Raw genomic sequence first — 21,615 nt, forward strand, 5'->3', positions numbered from 1 at the left:
AAGGAATAGAAATTGGTGCAGCCACTATGGAAAACAGTATGGAGGCTCCTCAAAACATTAAAAGTTAAAGTACCACATGATCCAGCAATTCCAGTTCTGGTACTTATCTGAGGGAAGCATTACCACTATCTCAAAAAGATATCTTCACCCCCATGTTCACTGCAGCATTACTTATAATAGCCAAGACATGGCATCAACCTTAGTGCCCAGTGACAGAAATGGATAAAGAAAATGTGATATATATATTCAATGAAATATTAAGCCATCAAAGAGAATAAAATCCTGCCATTTGTGACAACACGGATGGACCTTGAGGGCATGATGCTAAGTTAGAGAACAATAAATACATGATCTCACTTATATGTGAACTCTTAAAAAAAAAAAAAAAGGAAACTCATAGATACAGAGAACCAGATTAGTGATGGCCGTAGGCAGGGGGTGGGCAAAATGGGTGAAGGTGGTCAAAAGGTAGAAACTTCCATTTGTAAGTAATTTCGGGGAGGTAACGTACAGCATGGAGACTATAGTTAACAATACTGTATTGTATATTTCAAAGTGGCTAAGCAAGTAAATCTTAAAAGTTCTCATCACCAGAAAGAAACACACAGCTATTTTGGTGGTGAATGTTAACTATACTTATTGTAGTCATCAGTTTGCAATATGTGCATATTTCAAATCATTATGTTGCACACCTAAAACTAATAGAATGTTGTATGTCAATAAAAATAAATTTAAAAGAATATTGGCTACTAATTTCAGTATCTTTCACCATCCTTCAACACTGGCCAGCCAAACATCAGCATCATCATTGGGTACCAAAATATATTTAAAAACTTATACAAAGCAATTTTATGTAAAATTGAGACCAGCTGCCCTGAAGCATAATTTTTAAAAGTGATTAAAGCCACATATCAAATACTGGATACATTATTTTTCTTTTGAAAAGCCGGAGAAGGGCAGGAAAAATAGAAGTAATAAGGTAATCATACATCATTTTGGAAACTAATTCAAAACAATATGATTTAGATTAGTAATCCAAAGAAAAATAATGGGCATAGTTGCTTATATTACAGTCCCCCTTTTCAGAGAAAATAATTTTTTTTTAATACATAGCTCCTATTTCATAAAGAGAGAGTAGTTTGCTTAGGTGTCAGCAAAATCACAAGAATAAGGATTTGGGGGTCTTTTTAGCATAAGCTACATTGGTTCTGGCTCAAGTCTGTTTTTTTTTTTTTTTAAGAGAGAGAGAGACAGCACGTGATCGGGGGTGGGGAGCAGAGAGAGAGAGAGAATCTCAAGCAGGCTCTATGCCCAGCACAGAGCCCGACACGGGGCTCGATCTCACGACCCTGAGATCATGACCCGAAGTGAAATCAAGAGTCAGACACCTAACCGACTGAGCCACCCAGGCGCCCCTGAAGTCACTTTTTAAGCAAGTAGAACCATTATCATTTCAGTCTCGGAACGGGAATTGAGTCAGATAGGCTATCATCGCTTCAAGTAAGCCTAAAACCATGGTGAGTTTCAGAAGACTTTAAAGAATATCTTGCCCACAGCAAACCATTCCATTTCTTTTTTTCTCAGATGAAATGGTGTCATCTCACTTCTTTTTTCTTCACTGAGCAGCATCTCATGTTACGCTACATCAGGGTACTCTTTTACCTTGATCCTGTCTTATTCATGTTTTTAAATGTTTCAGTCATTTCATTGGACCAACTTCAGACAAGCTGTGGAGGCTATGGCTAATGATTCAAAAAGGATTGCTGTGGGGCATGTTTGTGGCAACCACCTTGGAGGAGAATCTAATTGAAGGATTAACGTTAAAGTACTGTCATTAATTAAGTATGAAATCCCTTGACCATTAGCAATATGCTGTTCGAGCAGGCAGTGAATCGGTGAAGTAGGAATAAGGGCTGGCCAAATTCCTAGTGTGTACAGTTGGGACTGAATATTTTCTTGTTAAATAAATAGGTTTTTTTTTTTCGGGGTGGGGGTTGAACTTGTGGGCACAGGTATTATTAGAGTTAAATACATTTCTGGGTTGCCTGTTGTAACTACACATCAGTATATGATTAGAAAACCCATAAGTATTGGTTTCTTTCTGGTTTGACATCTTCCAACAATGTATCAGTCACCTGTTGCCATGTGACAAAATAATTACGAAATTCTCCAGTTACATATTTCTCATTTACGCATCTCTTGGTTGGCTGGAGTTCTGCTGCAGCTCATCTAGGCTTGACTCCAGGTTATGGGTTGGGTTAGGTCTCTTGCGCCTACGTCATCCTTCTTGGATCAGCAGGCTGTCTGGACAATGTGCTCCTTTTAGCACCTAAGCACAAGAGGACAAGCCAGACCACCTAAGGACAGTACAGAGCGCTCCCTCTATCTGCTAATGTTCCATTGGCCAAAGCAGGTCACATGACCTGGTCCAAATTCCTGCACGAGCGATGCATACTCTCCCCAATACTTGGCCACTCTGTTTTGTCTACACTAACCTTCTTGGAGTTTGAGCAAGCCAGTCACACTCCCCTCTCAAGTCTTCGCATTTGCTGTTCTCTCCTATGTATACATGGGTCACACCCTCGTGGACCTCATGGGCCTCGTGGCCCAATTGTGCCTCATCAGTGAAGGCTTCCAAGACTCCCCGTTCCGAAGGTTCCTCACTCATCATCTCTTCTGAAGGTTTATCATCGTCTGACATACCTATGTAACTTACTTATTTGTTTAGACCATGTACCTCCATAAGACTGAGTTCCATGGATATGGGGCTTTTTGGTTGTTTATTGCTATATCCCCAGCACTCAGAACAGTGCCTGGTACACAGTGGCCGCCTGATAAATATTTGTATAACTCAACTGATCTTACCGTTTTTTTTAATTTGTATGGCTACTTTTTTAAGACATTTAAAAATCCGGCTCGGTGTCATAGAGTCCAGTGGTGTTACTTGAATGTCAGGTGTCTTTTAGCAGTTTCAACTTCTCCAGCATAATTGACACAGAAAATATTAGCCATTAAGCATTTTTCAGTGTTGATTCACCTCTACTCATGCATACATGTGATAACTCTGATTTTGAATCTTAAAAGATTAGTTAAACCCAAAGGACTTTTTACTTAGTGAGAAAATCTTGAGAAAAGAAAAAAACAAGATTATGCTTGACTCGTGTATGTACTATGTAGGATGGAATCTGCACTCAGAAAATGTTTGAATGGATACTTTCATTGCCGTCATGGAAGTTTTCCATTAAAGCAAGCCAGTTGTTTTGTTTTGTTTTTTTAAGATTTTATTTATTTGACAGAGACACAGCAAGAGAGGAAACACAAGCAGGGGGAGTGGGAGAGGGAGAAGCAGGCTTCCCGCAGAGCAGGGAGCCCGATGCGGGGCTCGATCCCAGGACGCTGGGATCATGACCTGAGACGAAGGCCAATGCTTAACGACTGAGCCACCCAGGCGCCCCAAAGCAAGCCAGTTTTATATTTGCACGTGGACACTTAAATCTGATACTTACAGATGATAGATTGTCTGTAAAGATGAACTTGGTTGATATCATTAGGTTTATGCTTTCAAGTTTGATCCTTGAAATAATTCAGGTAGAGGAATGCCAGTCCCGTCACTGAACCGTGTTTGAATCTTAACACACTACAATTCAGTTCCTAGAGCTCCAGTATGATGTAATTAAACTGTCAGAAATTTTAATATGGTTGCTCATGAATGTCTCTGTTGGTTCTGATTTATTCTATAAGGCATACTATTGCTAAAGCAGACTTACTGCCATTAAAAATGCCTCATGTTCCACAACTTGGCAAAATTTGCATCCGTAATGGAACAAGGAGCTATAATGATCCCTGCAGTTGTCAGGATTCTGTTCCTCCTGGCAATATTTCATTCATTCCAACCTCACCAGATAACAGTGGTTTAAACTCACAGGAAGAAAGAAACTAAAGATGCTCTATTTCATGTTTTCATTTCTAGAGGCATAAATATAAGCAAGTCGTGTGTGTGTGTGTGTGTGTGTGTGTGTGTATTGGTAGGTAGATACCGCAACTTCTTTTTCTGTCTTGTGATCTTAACTTTTCAGCACTTATTTCTTGTCCTTAGTATTTGAAAGAGGTTTTCTGTGGTATGTTACCATGAGCCTCAAAGAAGGAGAGGTTTTCTGTCTATCCTAGGTCCGTAAGCCCTCCACTGTAATGATGACATTCAGCCTTCTCTCCACCTAGGATATGATTTTTGTCTTAGTGGTGAACATCGTGTCAAGGATTCCTTTAGCTTACACTTTAAAAAACAAAGATGAAAACTTATTAATAAATGCAGGACTATAATCACAGATGAAAATCCAAGTGGCACCGACGAAAGGAAATGACAAGCATACTTAAGTCATTAAATCACTGGCTGCCCAGTCATTTCCAAGTCAGACGTGAACCTGAGGTTGTCCTTAAGCATTTTCATTACTGTTGATTTGCCAAAGCAAGGTCTTGTTTTCGACGCAAGTGACAATGTACTGAACAAATAGAGCTGGAAGTTAATATTATAAAAAATTAGTTTCTAGAGACCTTCAGAGTTCAAAGTAATTTTGTTTCCAATGAAGAAATTTGTCCCTTCCTGCAAATGCTGTTTGAGGTGTGTCTGTAACACATCCTTCACCCGTAGAGACACACAGATCAACAGAATCTACAAGTGGACTCCCATGCCCAGAGGAGGACCATCCCTCCCTGAATTCCTTTTTGTCCAAAACCTCCTTCTACCCTCACATAAAGAGATTCTCAATCATGAAGAAAAAAGTTTCCCCTTTATAAGCCTCCAAAAACATGATGATGATAAAGTCGCCCCATGTAACAAAGAGGAAAGGAATCTTCCTCCACAGAATCCCCCATATCCACAGTCCTTTGAAACTTAATATTTACCTATCCCATTAGACTTCAAAGGTACTTGAGTTTTGTTTGTATTTGTGGTTAAATGTCAAAGGAAAGAGTGGGGAAAACACCTCTGTGTCGCCACTCCTTCCTTACCTTCATCAAGTGAGGGCAAAATGTCACATACTCACTTCCTTTTGTGTTGACGAGACACACTGCAAGTGTCTAATCGGTTTTTTTTATTACAAAGAAAAAACGGGGCGCCTGGGTGGCTCAGTTGGTTAAGCGACTGCCTTCGGCTCAGGTCATGATCCTGGAGTCCCTGGATCGAGTCCCGCATCGGGCTCCCTGCTCGGCAGGGAGCCTGCTTCTCCCTCTGACCCTCCCCCCTCTCATGTGCTCTCTCTCTCTCATTCTCTCTGTCTCAAATAAATAAATAAAATCTTTAAAAAAAAAAAAAAGAAAAAGAAAAAACGGTTCACATCTACTAACGGGGCATAAGAAACTTACGTCGACTTTATCTTAACTTCTAAAGAGAGACACCGTTTTCTTCAAAGACAAGGGCATAGATCAATCCCTGCACGGAATTCTTCTTCCCGTGAAGGAGTCATTCCCTAATCATTCAGCCTTGACGGCTTAATTTTATTTGTGCTATTTCCAAGCAAGTGGAAATGAATTTATAATGACTTTTTAAATGTGATCGTGGGCTTTTTCTCTAGTTTCTCTCTGTTTTCCTTAAGCGTAACGTGCCATTGTTTGTGCTTGCTTTCATTAAGGCGAGGAAGACCTGCTCAGTCCTCCCCAGGACACAAGCACAGGGTTAGAGGAAGTGATGGAACAACTCAACAACTCCTTCCCTAGTTCCAGAGGTAAGCTCCACGACGTGCAAGTAACTCACGCCTACTGGAATTAGGCCTCCCCTTTCCACACCCAACTAGCCTGTGTATATTCCATGTTTAAATGAGCACGTGCTGACAGAGTGCCACTTGGGGATCGTTGTGGGAAGCGAGTATTTTTCAGGGCTCAGTTCTGTTTTGGATGACCAAATTGACTGGTTTGGGATTCTGGTTGAATTCAGATACCTATAGAATTCAGATGCCTCTAGAAGTAAGAATATTAACTTATACCTTTACTCCCTTTGCGCATTAGTCTGAAGAGTTAATTATGAGATCGGTTTTACTTAAGAGCAATGATGCTGTGACTTCGAGAGACAAAGAACTTCATGCCCTGATGGCACCTTTCCCTGGGACACACACTTACCACACGATACGGTGAAATCTAGAACATGGCTAGTATACAGTGGTGGTGGGGACTTGGACTTCTGATGCCCTTGATATTTAAAAATTGTATCTTACCCCATTATTTAAATACAGGTACAATTAAATCTTTATATACTAGTCTGTTGTTGTTGGTTTCACTGCCATAGATGGAATACGGTCTTTGCAAAGAAAGACATTAATAATATGAATGCCCTTATTTCCCACCATCCCTTTGCCAGTATTTTTACCCTCATATAAAAGCAGCATTTTACCCCACTAGCCAGTATGAGCTTCAGATGTCTTAGTTCATCCAAGGAGGTTTCGCTCCCATTGTTAGCATTTTGGAATATTTATGTTAGTTTATTGCTCTGACATAAAACAGAGTCACTAACCCACCTCCCTTGAGTGAATAAAAAGAATGGCAGCAGCCGCCTATAAGCAAATGGAGGGAAAACCTAGACAAGCCAAAGGGGAGAACACAAGTCTTTGTGGTCAGTGATTGGCACCCCTCATGGGCAGCCCCAGAGGGAAGGGCAGCCGAGAGTCTGGCTGTTTGTTCCTCTCCATAAGAGCAACGAAGAGGCTGTCAGGAGTCATGGGTTTTTCCTATCTTTCTGTTCCATGTCAGCTAACAATGGCCGTTTCCGAGCTGCTTGATGTACGAGCGAACACTGTGTGGTGCACATTAAAAACAGTACCGTTCTCCTAGAGCGTTGCTAAGGAACCATCAAGGGAAGCTAATTTTAAATGTCTGCACCAGCCATGTTTTCACTGCTGAGTGCCTCTGATGTGTTGATTTTAACACCTAAGAACCTTCTCTGTCTTCCCTCCACCCCCACGTCCCCCACCTGCCACCCTCAGTCTCCATCACGACTCTCTCGGCTGTCTTCTCTACCCGGATGCCATGGTTCAGGAGAAGACCACGTGCTGGTTGGACAGATATCAAATGCTCTCCCCTTTCTCCTGTCAGCTTCTACGAGCACCTACTATGTACTAGTGGAGGCTTAGGGATGCAAACAAGGAGGGCCCGATTCCTTGCCTTCAAGGAGCTTCGGTCGACTGAGAATGTAGACTTCCAAAGTTCCCACTACAGTATAGTATTGTTGCTGTGCTGGACAGGGCTAGGACATGAGTGACTCTCAGAAGCACCCTTTGACCTAAATAGGAGGGGTTCACCTTAGGCACAGCAAGGGTCTTCTTCAAGATGACACAGCTAGAACTTTGGGCCCCCACGTAGCACATAGTTCCAGTGGTCCCAACCTATCCCTTGAAGGTCACAGATGGATACCTCGTCCCAGTGCCTTCAACTACAAGCTTGTGTACCTGCTCTGTGAGAAGTTAGTGGTTACCATGTTGACACCCTGGGCTTTTCTTTTCTTTCCCATCTGAACAACTAGAGTATAGCGCATAAGAAGCTACAGCACGGCTCGTGACTCTGCTCGTGACCCATCCTCATTATCTTTAGGGGGAAGGTCTTTGCACCCTCCCCCTGTACCCCCCTTTTAGTCCCTGAAGCTGGATACCACATGGGTATGGAAGAAGCCACCTAGAAGAGGAGAAAGAGACTGCTGATATGTTTGGCAGTTAGCATCTCTGATGTTAAATTCATTTGTGTGATGTTGATTTACTTATATGGAAACTTGGGGAACTTCAGGCCACCTGGATAGTATTTGCTAAATCCACACTTACGGAAGCATACCTTCCCGTGAGTGCTAATTTGAGTTCTCAAATAGGGGATAAGGAGGCTTTGTCTGACCAATTCCATTAACTGAGTTCCTACTTCTTCAATAGTAGGCTGGTGGCCTGAGACAATTTATTTTCCTGAGGAAAACAATCAGGATCTGGCTATTCTTTCTCTGATGCTATTACCTTGACACTTTTTTTTCTTTTTTTTGTTTAAACTACTTCCTGACAAATTAGGCCTTAAAATTGGGCCTTTACTATTCTGCACCCAATTCCAATGTGTGGGAGTTCTTCCCACAGCACCAAGCAATTCCGACACCACCTGGGTGTCCTAGGATCCAACTCATTTCAGACACCATCTACCCGGAGAGAGTATCAGAGTCCACAGCTTGAGGGCTCAGTCCCCCAAGACCGCCCCCACTTCACTTCAGAGACCAGTTGCAAGACCAGTTTATTGCCTGGGCTCCTGACCCCCATGCTAAAGACTTAAAGGTTCCAACGGCCCCCTTCTTCAGTTCAATTACTTTGCTACAGCAGCTCACAGAACTCAGAAATGTCTTCCTTAGCAGATCACCCTGTACTCTGAAAGGATAGAACTCAGGAACAGCCAGATAGAAGAGACACGTAGGGCGAGGTAAGGGGGGAAGCGTGCGGAGCTGCCTGCCATGCTCCCTCCAGCTGTGCTGCCCTCCCAGCACATCCACGTCTTCACCAACCTGGAAGCTCTCCCTGCCCAGTCCTTTTGGGTTTTTCGGGAGGCCTCATTGACATGGGTGTGATCAATTAAATCATTGGCCATTGGTGACTACCCTCAGTCTCCAGCCCCCCTTTCCATCCCCTGAGGTCAGGGGGGTAGGGCTCAAAGTTCCAACCCTCTAAACCCAGAGTTGGCTCCCCTGGCACCCAGCTCCTAAGTGTACCTACGCCTTTTCCAAGACTTGCCTCATTAACATTACAAAAGATACCTTGCTGCCTCTCTTCACAGGAAATTCCAAAGGTTTTAGGAGCTCTGTGACCTCAAAGGGGATTAAGACCTAATATGTATTTCTTAATTCTAAATCACAATCACAATTCTAGATCACCCTTTTCTCCTCAAATTCAAATGGATAAAAAGTCTCATCATTGTAAAAATTGAATGAAAAATATACATATGGTAGGGTTTAGTGGGAGCATCTTACCAATCGGGAGGTATGTTAGGTTGGTATTAAGCAGAAAATGTTGAGTCTTAAACATCTTAGGCTTACAGGCCATCCAAAAAGGAAGGGCCCTGAAAGGTCCTTTTAGCATTTCCGAGGACCCAAACTGTGGCTTTTGGCCTTTTGACCATTGTCCATGCCAGGAGAAACATTTTACATCTCAAACTGGATTAAGGATATAAAATACATTGTGTGTGTGTGTGTATACACACACATATGTATATACCCACCATGTATATACGCCACACATGTATGTGTCTAGTCACATACACATACAAAGATCAGAAACAAAAGATTCGTGAACCAACACTTCCTATCTACAATTAATTCACACTGTTTCTCTGTTTTATTTATTTAAAAATAAAATGCTGGTTGCAACCCACTTAGTTGATTTTCAGATCCAGTGGTTTAAAAAAATACGGATCTGACTGATCTTGGTTTTCCTTGCCCAGGTGCACATCTTTTTTAAAAAATTACATTTTTTTAAAACTTCCACCATGGATGTTGTTTCTGCCAAGACCTTCCTAATATCTCAGAGGACATGGTGCTTTTAATCTAAGTCTGCCGCCCATGTTCCCACTGCTGTGTTAGAAAGAATGAAGTTCACAGTTGCTACAGCTGTTTCGGGCAGCTGTTTGAGTAACTCAAAACAGATGTCAGAGCCAGAGGTCTGACACTTAGTGGAAATGTGCTATTAAATACCACCTCATGGTTTACTTAACTCTGCTAGATAATTGCCCACAGGGGAAAAGACTTTTTAAATAAAATATTACGCTTTTCACACATGTAAAGCGTATAAATAGGGAAGTTTTGCATTTTAAATGTACAACTTTTTTGTTACCCTTTGCCACAGTCTTGACTTCAGGCTCAAGTCTTAAGGTATTGGCTAAACTTCCCCTTGCATTTTCACTCCAAGTCCCTGGAAGCCTGAAGCGCCTTACTCATGGCCATTCAGCAAGTTAAATTAAACCCCTGATCTTATCTCGCTGGCCTTGCTAAACTGTTATGCAAATTAATAAAGGGGTTGCGTGCTCCTCCCTCTAGTGAAAAACTGCTAGCCAACACTGTCCTGCATAATAGCCCCTATAAATTGTGGGGCGTTCAAGGTATGAATGTGCGTGTCTTTAGCTCTATGCTGATACCTTTCCTGGTTAATCTCTAGACAGAGTTATTTGCAGCCACTTGAGGGATTTCAGTGACTCACTGTATATTAAACACAGAACATTAGCCAATTTCTAATCTATTTATCTACCAGTAATGTGTCCCTCTGTCTGTAAATATACGTAGAAGTTGAATTCCGCTGTAATAAAAATCATTTTCTACTATAAGGCACTTTCTAAATCTCCACCCTTATTCTATAGGAACAGTACATGGGTAGAATGTGTAATAAACGTATTTTTAAAATAAACAATTTTAAGTGACTTGTCCCTAGGTCTCTGGTAGTTTTGCATTCTGACAAAGGTATTTTCATCTGTATGTGCATTTACGAAAGAAACGCTTCCATAGTCAGTGGTACGGTATTGGCTTCTCTAAAAGTCAGGGGCCACTGTATACTAATTAGTGAACACTGGGATCCAAGATAAGCTCTTAGTGCAACAGGACAATTCAAAACACAGCGAACGGTGCTATTCTGTTTCTATTTCTGTTGTCTGTACAGCATCTTACCTAGTGACCTGTGCCATATTATTTTTCTCCCCAACATCCATGCCATCCTCTCTCATACGACCCCCCCTCCATAAAGCCCACAGACATTCTGTTAACCGCCTCTGAATTAGCCACCCAAGAGCAGTGCAAAATGTGCCATGTTCTAAAATGCAAGTCTTGTCTGTGGTTCTTTTATGGAAGAACTGCATCAAGACAAGACCACGTGTCCCCTTTCGGGCACCGCTCTGTTTCCTCTCTGCTTCCATCAATTTTGAGCTGTTATTCCTTTACACCAGGGGCCAACAAACTGTGGTCTAGGAGCCAAATCTGGCCCAGTACCTGTTTTTAAGTCTTGTTAGAACATAGCCACACCCATTCATTTACACATTGCCGATGGTTGCTTTCTCACTCCAACGAGGGAGTAGTTGTGGTAACGTTGAACAGTTGCTATAGGGAGAGTGTGGCTTGTGAAGCCTAAACTGTTCACTGTCTGGCCCTTTACTCAGAAAGTTTGCTGACCCCTGCTTTACGCTATCATTGTTCATTCTACCTTGTTCCGTCCATACGGTCACACACTTCTCGGTGCCGATCAACTTTCAGCTCAACAAAACTGTGCTTTTTGAATGGACTTGTGTATTTATGTCCGTGTTCACCAGACATCATACATGTTTCAGTCTTCAAAGTATAGCCATTAGAATCTTCTTTCACTTGTGATAACATAGAAATCCTAAAAAGGGACTCATTCTTCCTTAACTTTTTCAGTTAGTGAACAAAGATTAAGAAGCTACAGCTACCCGCCCCCGCCCCCAAAACAGTCATGTCCTGAGATTCTAACCCTGAATAATGAATCATCTCAAGTTCCTACTGCCTGAGGGAACTTGACTTCTCCAGACCTGACCACACCCTTTATTCAGACTCAGGGTTCCCCCAGCCTATTTCCTTCTTCTCTTGATTCATTTCCTGACAACATACCCACATTGCCAGATGGACACCCTAAGTGAAGGTCGAAGGAGACTCATTTCCAAAGAATGTATTCATGAAATAAAACTTAACTGGCACTTGAAGCTTCTTTTACTGGTAAAGAATGTTTTTAAGTGGCGCAACCAAAATAGCCTCTGTTTTGTCAGTGTAGAAACTAGTCCGCTACAGTAGAAGATATTATTTAACGTTCTTTAAACAAAAAGCAGAACTTCCTTTGGTACTGTGGTAGTGAGCTCATCGGAACCCAAGTGATGACGGCGGATTTTGAAAGAGATCAGGATTAACGTAGCTCTGGAAGGCCCACTGTACGTGAAACATGGCTTCTGAAGAAGTACCCGAAACAAAACCCAAGTCATTTGCTGCATGTTTGGCAGTGGCCAGTGGATACTGAGCTCAGAATACGGCTTGGTGTAGAATAAAGACATGTAACCTTTATCACTCAGGGAACCACTAATTACATTCTGAAACTAAATCATACTGCTTTCTAACAACACTCCTTCCTGAAGCTCTTAAGTTTTAAAAATAGACCAAAGTGTAAGCCAGAACAAGTTACCTGGCATGCAACTTAAAGGATAACAGGCAAGGCCAAGTTGCCGCAAACACCAAAGGACTCTTGACCATGGTCTAGTGGCTACCTGACTAATTCAATTCAACCAGCATTCATCAGCTTCCCATAATATCGAGGTACAGAAATTTTGGGGATACAGAGGATGGGTAAGCGATATATGGGCCCTGGCCTCAAGGACCTCACAGTCTTGTAGGGGAAGGTAATGAATTCTATGAGACAGTGTAACCACAAAATAACAAAGATGAAAAAAGGACTTGATAAAGGAGTGGAAAGGAATGGATGAGTAATTCATGCTGGGATTCATCTGAGCTATTAAGAATGAACTAATGTTCTCCTCCCTCCCCTTTTTCCTTTCATCTGGTATGGGCCTACCACGGGCAACACCCACAACTGAGGAACCAGTACCCCTTTTTCTCTCTTTCCCCTGGTTTGAGGAACATCATGAATATCTTGACCATGCTTATATGATCAAGCATGCAGTTTTTATACTTTTTAAAAAAAGATTTATTTCAGAGAGAGAGAGAGAGTAGGGGGGTGGGCAGAGGGAGAGGGGAGAGAGAATCCCAAGCAGACTCCATGCTGCGCACAGAGCCCAACGCGGAACTTGATCCCGAGACCCTGAGATCACGACCTGAGCCAAAACCAAGCGTCAGACGCTCAACCAATTGAGCCCCCAGGTGCCCCCGCAGTTTTTATACTTCTAAAAAATCTCTGACTCACTTGGGAAAATTCGGAAGGAAGGAAAAGAGGGAGGGAGGGAGGGAGAGTCCTACTTAGAAAACCTTTCAATGTATCCTAGAAGTTTTAGACCCTGAACTTGAGTTGTGAAAGATTTCTTTTGGAATAGTAGGGCCATACTTCTTTGGTCTGGACGGGTAGTCCTCGCATTGTTCCAGGGTGCTTTAGTCCTTGCAGCCGCTGAGCATGGGGGGCTCTGGGTAGGGGGGTCAGGAGATGCTGTACAGGGTCTCCCACAGCTCTATTTTTATCTGCTCAAGTCAGAGTCTGAAAACCAGTATTTCACTTGAAGGCCCTGGTGATGAGAGGAAATTGCAAGCCCCAGACATGCTAGGTATGGTCAGAGGTCCCTAGTGTTCTGTCCAATTATAAATATTACCATAGAAAACTTGACCAGAACCTGCTTTTCAAAAATAAACAAACACATACAGTCGGAGGATTCTCTAAAATAAACAAAGCCGGTGGGTCTTTAGCCATCAACTCTCAAGGTTCCTGGTATCTGTTGAATTATGAGAAGGAAGTTGAGGGTTCATTCCTGGATCTGTCTCTATGGCTTGCCCCTTAGTGGGACTCATCTCCTTCCTCCCTTTTTTTTTCCTATTTTCTCAAATGCCCCCAGTCTCATCCTGGGCATGCTCAGCTTCTACCAGATAGAAGGAGTTCTCCCAAGGGGGTGGAGTCCCGCCTCTGTGGCATTTCGCCTTGTATTTGGGGTGCAGACTTTTGGCACACACATCCGTTCCCGTTTATGTTTCGGTGTATTGTCAAGTTGAGAGTGAAGAGATTGAGATTTTTGGACATTAAGCTTGAGGTTCTGAAGTTGTCCTTGAAAAACAATGCTCAATTTGTCAGATTCCTCCGCTGTACCAGCTTTCATCCAGTTGAACACATGAACTCTATGGATTCTGTAAGTTATGTCTCCTGGATCATGTTACCTGTTTTATACTGATTTTAAGTGTATGTAAAGGTTATTTGACTGGATGTGTCCTTCGGGTTTTTTTGTTTGTTTGTTTCTGGTTGTTGTTGTTGTTGTTTTTTTCCAGAAGGGAATAAATGAATTGTCATCTCAACCTTTGTTTGGTAAAAGCAGCAAAATTGGTATGAAACTGTATATTTATGCATTTTTTTTCCTTTCTGATATCTCTGCCTCTTCCTCTCTCCATTATTAAAGGAAGAAATACCCCTGGGAAGCCAATGAGAGAGGTTAGTGAGACTCAGGCTCACAGCCACGGCTTCTGTGTGTCTCATCGCGCTTTCTGTGTTTGGCGTTTGTGTAAGAATTGTGTGTGTGCACGCGCATGTATGTACTACATGTGTCATCATGTCAGGATGGTAGTCACCTCTCCACTTGCAGCTCATGAGGAACATTCTTCAAATGTTCATTGCCATTGTCATCACCATGACGACAGGACCAGGGGTTGGGGGAGCAGGAATCTCTATAAAATGGCAACCCTTGGTAGTCCCTAGGTCGTTAGCGTGCAGTTCATCATCTGTTGCCATTTGTAACGCAAACAAAACCCTCAGTGTAAATTTAGCCTCGAACAGAACTGAGGAGTCCTCAAGTTTCTGTGTACTTTCAGGACCCTAGCATTTTTCTGCCAGTGCCCTGGGCTTTTTTATTCTTCTGGAATGACTTCATTTTGTTATTTTCTTTTTTCCTCATTCCTACACTCCTTTCCCACTCCAGCTAACATTTTTTTTTTTTGAGCACTTACTGTGCCAAGCACGGTTGTAAGCACTTGCCATCTTTTTCATGAGGTAATCTTCATGCCAAGCCTATGAGGTAGGTACTCTTATTAACCCCATTTTACAAACAGGGAAACTGAGTCAGTGAGAGAGTAAGCAGTGTGTTCAAGGTGACAGAGCCAGAATTTGAATCCAGGCAGTCAGGGTCCAGAGCCACACTCTTCTGCTGAATTGCCACCTGAGAAAATGGTGTCCAAAAGGCTCGCATCACGTCAGCTAGCCCTTTAGAAAAGCGCTCTGTTCTTGCTTGGCCTTTGGAAACCCGGATAGAACATAACAAGTCAGGGATAAAAATTGAATGTTGGAGTCCTGAGGGTGTTTTTAAGTGCCTATTTATGGGATAAAAGGGGGGAGGGTGCAGTATTATCACTGAATGTGGTGTGAGGTTTTTTAGGGAAAGCTGCTGCGTACTTTTATCAGAAAGAGCGTCTGAACGTTCAGTTACCTCATCAAAGGACTAGTAGATGACAGAGTGTTGAGTGACAGCCCGAGGGAAACCAGCTTGTCCTTACCAGGAGTTTAGCGTGAAGGATGGGAGAAGGAAAGCTCTTCCATGGGTGGCCGTAACATCTACTATCCTGGGAGACGGGTTGGACGGGGAGGGAGTGCTGACATGAAAAGATTCTAGATCCTTAGCAACAGGCTAGACGAGAGTAGTGTTGGATTCATTTGAACATAAGGAGTCATACCGGAAGTCTGCCAACACCAGGCCATGCGAGTGTAATGACTTTAATGATCCTTTAGTGTGTCTGCACCAGTGCTGTCTTCCAAGGCTTGGGACACTGGGGTCCTGGGGATGGGGGAGGGGTAGGCTGGGAGGAAAAACACAGGAAACCTGAATTGGTGAAGCAGTGAATGCTCCTGACGGTTTGCCTGGCTCACGCACTTCTTATGTGAGGCTTCTTGGGTTCATTCTTATGGTAAGTGCCCCTTACAGTTTCTCTTGCCGTCTTATAAAAAGCCGCACCTTAATTGTGACCGCCCCAAACAGGTTTCTCTCATGCACAAATTTTAGAAAAGGCCCACCCGTGTATCATTCAAGTCACAGAGGCCGTCAGAAACTTTATTACCTGAGCCATATTACAGTCCAGCTACGTTTCCAGAAAACTCGAGAATCAAAGTGATTTTTTTTGGTTACAAAAATTACCTCAAAGGTACAGTAGATCAGATAGTTTTTCAAAGATTAAATTACAGAGAAGAGAAACACAAATTTCACTGCACTACTCCAGCTTTGCTGTGGCCAAGTGAATGCTAACCATTTATTTGGGAACTGTACTTTAAAAAAAAAAAAACAAAAAAAACAAAAATAGAGTGCCAGATTGCTATTTGAGGTCTTGGGTCTCAGCCAGAAAGTCTCCATTCCAATCACTGCGGAAAACAAGTCCCTCAGGCGGCGGTGGCCTGGGAGACTAAACGTGTTGCAGTTCGCGCCAACTTGGAAAAACATAGCACTGCCCTAATGTTCAGTGCATGGCGCCTTTGTGCTCAACAATCCTCGCTTAAGAATGGATTAAACTAATACTTTCTATGGACGCATTTTTATGCTGATTTGGGCCTGAAACCGACTGCCGACGCCTACAGTCCGGCCTGCTTCTCGGTGCCTGTCACGGTCATAGTATGAGATTTTAATTTTGGGCTTCAGAAAAATCTGTCAGGTAAAATTAATGACCTCACTAATGTTCTGCCTCACACACATGGATCACAGAACCAGGATACAAATCTGTTTTCTGTGTCCATATCACACTGCAGTTTTAGGCCTCCAGTGGATTGAGTTATGATTCTTTGGGGCAGTATTTTGTCAAAGAGAGAATTTTTTTTCCTGGGCTCTAATGCAAACCTCCATGAAAAACATTGCCATCATTATTCTGGTGAAACAGGTATTTGTGAATAAAGTAACCAAAGGCATACTATAGATGTGGTGAGGGGACTCTGAAGGTTCTTCTTTTTTCTAGCACAGGGAGAGCCTGAGGTCATTTGTGAACATTTAAAACTGTCCAGACAGGTGAAAGGCCACCTCACCTTTTGTGGGAGGGTGTGGGGTGTATTAAGAATAATCAACCTTTCTTTTACCTAGTCACTTTTTAAATAGCAGATACCCCTAGAAATGATGCCTCTGGAGAGTCTCAAGAATTTTCCTTCTGGGTAGTAACACCATTTCAAGGAGTAGAAGCACCGCTTGGCTATGTGATCTACCAATGCATTTACTTGTGAACTGCATTCCACATTCCCTAGCACACAGGTTTAAATAGGTACTTTTTATGATTATCATCAATAAGCCAATGGGAAAAATGAGTTCTTCCCTGTTCGGTTTAGGTCTTGTAATACATTCTCTACCTCCCTGGTAGACTCCACTATAGCTAGATGTGGGTGATGAGAAATAGTGTGAATTCTATTCAGGTATCAGGTTGTCAGGGTCTTGGGTTTTGTTTGTACTGGCTTCATTAATCGCTGCTAAGACAGCAAGTCATTAAAAATTTGCAGGTCGTCCACTCGTTTCCAGTTACGCACGAATAATTGGGTAGATCTCCCAGGGTTGCTGGGCCGTCCAAAACAGATACAGAGGAAGCCTGGGGGCATCAGGTAGAATATGGTGCTCTAAGGAGCAGCAAAGAACCTACTGGGTCCTCCGGTGGTTTCTATGGTTTAGAAAAGCCAAAGACGATTTCAATTCTTCACTGAGGGCTGCCACGCTCCCGGCCCACTCTAGGAGTAGAACAGCTGCTTTGTTCAGGTTTTTGTCTTTGCCAACTCAACCAAAATCCCACGTGATTTTTTAAAACCTAACTAGTTCTCACTGAAACTCTTTGCGCTGATAAAGCTCAACAAGATTTACAAACGTGATCACCTTCGTGCAAATGGCCGAAGGGTGTGAAACTTTTAGTCTTAACTTGATCTGATGCCATCACTGGATAAGTGCCTGCCTCTGAATCCTCTTCACACCCTCTCTCTCATGTAATGAAAAACGGTATGGCTCTTGAAGTAAATACTAGAACAGAATTCCTGCCCTAGTCTATCTTTAATTTTTACAGGGATTTTAACAATTACGAGAATCCGTAAAGTTGATACATGGCAAGGTAGTAATAGCCTCGTAAAGCATTTCTAGTTCCAGGGGCAGTACTCCAAGAGCAGGGAATGATTTAGTAATGTCCAAGAATTAAAATTAGCCATATAAAAAGATGGGACATATAGGAAAAGGCAAGTCATAAAGTAGGTTTCAAATTATCTTCCCCTAGATCTGAACTCTGCCACAGAGTAGCAGGGACATGGCCCTGCTTTGGGGCTCCATGCTGGGGGATCAATGCTAGGTCATGTCACATTATTATTAAAAGCCTCTTCAGATAGTTTGCCCCCATTTAGGAGGAGAACAAAAATGGATTCACCAGATACCCAAATCCATGCTGTGCATTTAGGTCATATTGTAATTGGGCTCTGGAGTCATTTAGAATGAAGAGTGATTTTTCTGAGGCAGCTTCCAAATTCCAATGTTAATATACAAAAAGGTCGATTCAAGAGTTTGTTTTTTCAACTCAAGTAAAAGCAGAGAGAAAACAATCTCCTCCACCGTAGCCTTAAACGTGAGCCGGCGGCTTGAAAGAGCACGGAAGTGAAGATCCCGTGTCGTGGTCATGGTGGCAGTGATGAGAATGGTGATGACGATACATGGTGGCGCTGGCAGTGGGGATAGGTCTGGGGAGAGGGGCTGATGATACTGAGATTCGAGTCCAAGGGCACAGTAAGTCATCTCCCACGACAAGGCGGGGAAGGTCCATCCCATCAGGAAATAGTCCTGTTGCGACGGGCACCTTGTGCTTCTCCGTGGAAGCCTCCGGCTAGAGGCTTCCATTGGGAAGATGAGTGCGCTCTCAGACACTTTCCCACTGAAATGACCACAGTAGTAGCCTGACCCGGTAGTAAGCTGATACTAACAACGTGGAATGGCTTCATTAACAAGGCTTTGCTTCTTCCTGGAAACGGGGAAACAATCAAATCCTGTTGTGTAGACCCTCGGTGCAGCTTCTGTGTTGTCTTCACCTAGAAGTGGGGAAGGATCTCCCAAACGGCGAAGAGTCAGGTTGATGCGATCTGCACCTAGTGTCACGTCTCTCTTTCTCTTTGTTTTCCAGGACACAATGTAGGAAGCCTTTTCCACTTGGCAGATGATTTGGGCAGAGCGATGGAGTCCTTAGTTTCAGTCATGACAGATGAAGAAGGGGCAGAATAAATGTTTTACAACTCCTGATTCCCGCATGGTTTTTATAATATTCATACAACAAAGAGGATTAGACAGTAAGAGTTTACAAGAAAAAAAAAATCTATATTTTTGTGAAGGGTAGTGGTACTATACTGTAGATTTCAGTAGTTTCTAAGTCTGTTATTGTTTTGTTAACAATGGCAGGTTTTACACGTCTATGCAATTGTACAAAAAAGTTATAAGAAAACTACATGTAAAATCTTGATAGCTAAATAACTTGCCATTTCTTTATATGGAACGCATTTTGGGTTGTTTAAAAATTTATAACAGTTATAAAGAAAGATTGTAAACTAAAGTGTGCTTTATAAAAAAAAAAAAGTTGTTTATAAAAACCCCTAAAAACAGACACACACACACATACCCACACACACACAAACACACACACACACACAAACTTTGAGGCAGCGCATTGTTTTGCATCGTTTTAGCGTGATATCCATGTGAAATTCCTGGTTTTTTCTTTTCTGGCATAGTAAAGATAGGACTTCCTCTAACACCACCAAACAACTACATCACTTTGCTCTTTTTGGAATCGGTGACTGAGTGGGACTGGCTGTGGGTTTTCGCTTTATGCATCTATATGTCTAGAAGTATGTAAATACTGTAGGTATATAGATTAAATAGATCTGACTTTCTAGAGACCTTTTAAACATCTTGTTCAAATGATCTGGCCACTTCCTAATGGAAAGAGATTGCTTCTGGTCACCCAGGCTTACCTGCTTTGTTTAGAAGGAATTTTCCCTGGAGCCTGAAACCAGGAAGCAACTACCACACTAAGACATTGTCTGGGGCTCCAGATGTTTCTCATTTGGAACTTTCCACTGACAGCTACAGTATTGAATTTTTGTAAAAGGGACACATGAATGAATACACAGGACTTACTGCGTCCAAGTAATCCTTCAGTTGATACATTCAGCTTCCCACGACTGGCAATGCCACCATCTACATGTAATGATGCTTCAGTGGAAGTCACGCCACCAGAAGACATTTTTAACTCCCCAGACAGTAAAGAGGACTTCCTGGTAGGGCTGGAGGGCTGTGGATTTGCAGCCAGTTCCCTGGGAGGGAGGGGGCCGCTCTTGAAGTAAAGGATTGGATGAACGTTCATAACCATACATAGAGATCTTTGCAATTACAGTGAAATCACACTCTTCCCTCTCCTCACAGTGAAACAGCAGTGGGTATTTGAGGGGGTTTTGCTTTCTTGCTTCTTTTTTTTTTTTTTTTAAGATATTTTTTCCCCATTGCAAGGAGTTTTTAAATGCCACAAGACTTCACTTCAAATAACTCTTGGGAAGAGGTGTAAGACAGCCTCAGCATGCCTCTTAAATATCCACCCAGAAGCCCATGAGCTTTGTTTCCCCACTTCCCATTTCTCTACAAGTAATTACACGCAGGTTGGTTTAAGGCAGAACACAGATGGAGTCACATGTTCCAAAAGGTACGCCACACCCTTGCTGCTGGACGAGGAAGGTTAGAGACACAAACAAACAAACAAACATCGTGCAAAAAGAGAATAACCCAAGAGGACTAACTGGTAGGAGCAAGCTTTACTCTCGCATCTTAGCCTTTCATTTGTTTTTAATCGTCCATTCACTAGAAATCACCGTGACCCCATTATTTTGCAAATCTGTTACCTCTTAGGTCAAGTGTCGTTAACTTTTGCACAGTGGGTTTTGTCTATTATTTTCTTAATGATAATTAACATCCACCATGGCTTCTCATGCTATTTCTACCTCACTTTGGTTTTGGGGTGTTCCTAATAATCGTGCACACCTGATTTCACAGCTTCACTACTTGTCCATCATGTGAACATTTTTCTCCATTTTTCCCCCCATTGTCATTTCCAAAAGAAAACCCAAAGCTCTAAGGTAACAGAATGACATAAAGATTTGGTTTTAGTCTTGCATTTTTTTCCTTTATGTGACACTGGACTTTTTCTTTCCCCGCGGATTTTTTTTTTTTTTTTAACCACGATTAAAAACAACGGGTTGTGTTACTTCCTACTAAGCAGTTTTAAGTTTCATTCTAAAAGCAGAGGTAAATAGAGTGCATAATTTTGTTTTAATCTTTTCATTTTATCTTTTAGACATTAGTTCTGGAATGAGTCTGTCAAAATATTTGAATAAAAACTGAGAGCTTTATTGCTACGTTTTAAGCATAATTTGGACATTATTTCGTGTTCTTTATAACCACCAAGTATTAAACTGTAAATCATAATGTAACTGAAGCATAAACATCACGTGGCATGTTCTGTCATTGTTTTCAGGTACTGGGTTCTTACTTGAGTATCATAATATATTGTGTTTTAACACCAACACTGTAACATTTACTAATTATTTTTTTAAACTTCAGTTTTACTGCATTTTCACAACATATCAGACTTCACCAAATATATGCCTTACTATTGTATTATATTACTGCTTTACTGTGTATCTCAATAAAGCACGCAGTTATGTTACAAAAAAAGTGTCGAGTACAGTACTTTGTTTTTAATTTTTAACTAGGTAATACATTCGTATGGTTGACGAGTGAAAAATCGAAAAAGCCAAGTGGTGAAAATACCCTATTCCCACATCGTGCACACGGGCCTGTGAGCAAATGTCAATTTCTTGTGTCTCCTTCCAAACGATCACGATCATGAAAACAGTTACAAACACACGTTCCTACTTTTGCCCTTTTACGACACCTGAGATA

At 42.1% G+C, this 21,615-nt stretch overlaps 1 protein-coding gene across 13 annotated transcripts in view; it reads left to right on the plus strand.

The window, feature by feature from the left end:
* DMD (dystrophin) overlaps positions 1-21,387 on the plus strand; it is a 2,185,421-nt gene extending 2,164,034 nt beyond the window's left edge. For 9 of the 13 annotated variants that reach the window (XM_078064107.1, XM_078064106.1, XM_078064108.1 and 6 more), the window contains 2 exons: positions 5,628-5,720; positions 18,791-21,387. In XM_078064107.1, the coding sequence (XP_077920233.1) occupies positions 5,628-5,720; positions 18,791-18,888 (191 nt within the window). In that variant the 3' untranslated portion in view covers positions 18,889-21,387. Of the gene's footprint in view, positions 1-5,627; positions 5,721-14,091; positions 14,124-18,790 lie in introns of all 13 variants that reach the window. The other 4 variants (XM_078064109.1, XM_078064114.1, XM_078064117.1 and 1 more) reach the window with 1 other exon arrangement.
* Positions 21,388-21,615: the final 228 nt, after the last annotated feature.

The sequence above is a fragment of the Halichoerus grypus genome, chromosome X (genome assembly GCF_964656455.1).
Source record: "Halichoerus grypus chromosome X, mHalGry1.hap1.1, whole genome shotgun sequence".
Classification (NCBI taxonomy): Eukaryota; Metazoa; Chordata; class Mammalia; order Carnivora; family Phocidae; genus Halichoerus; species Halichoerus grypus.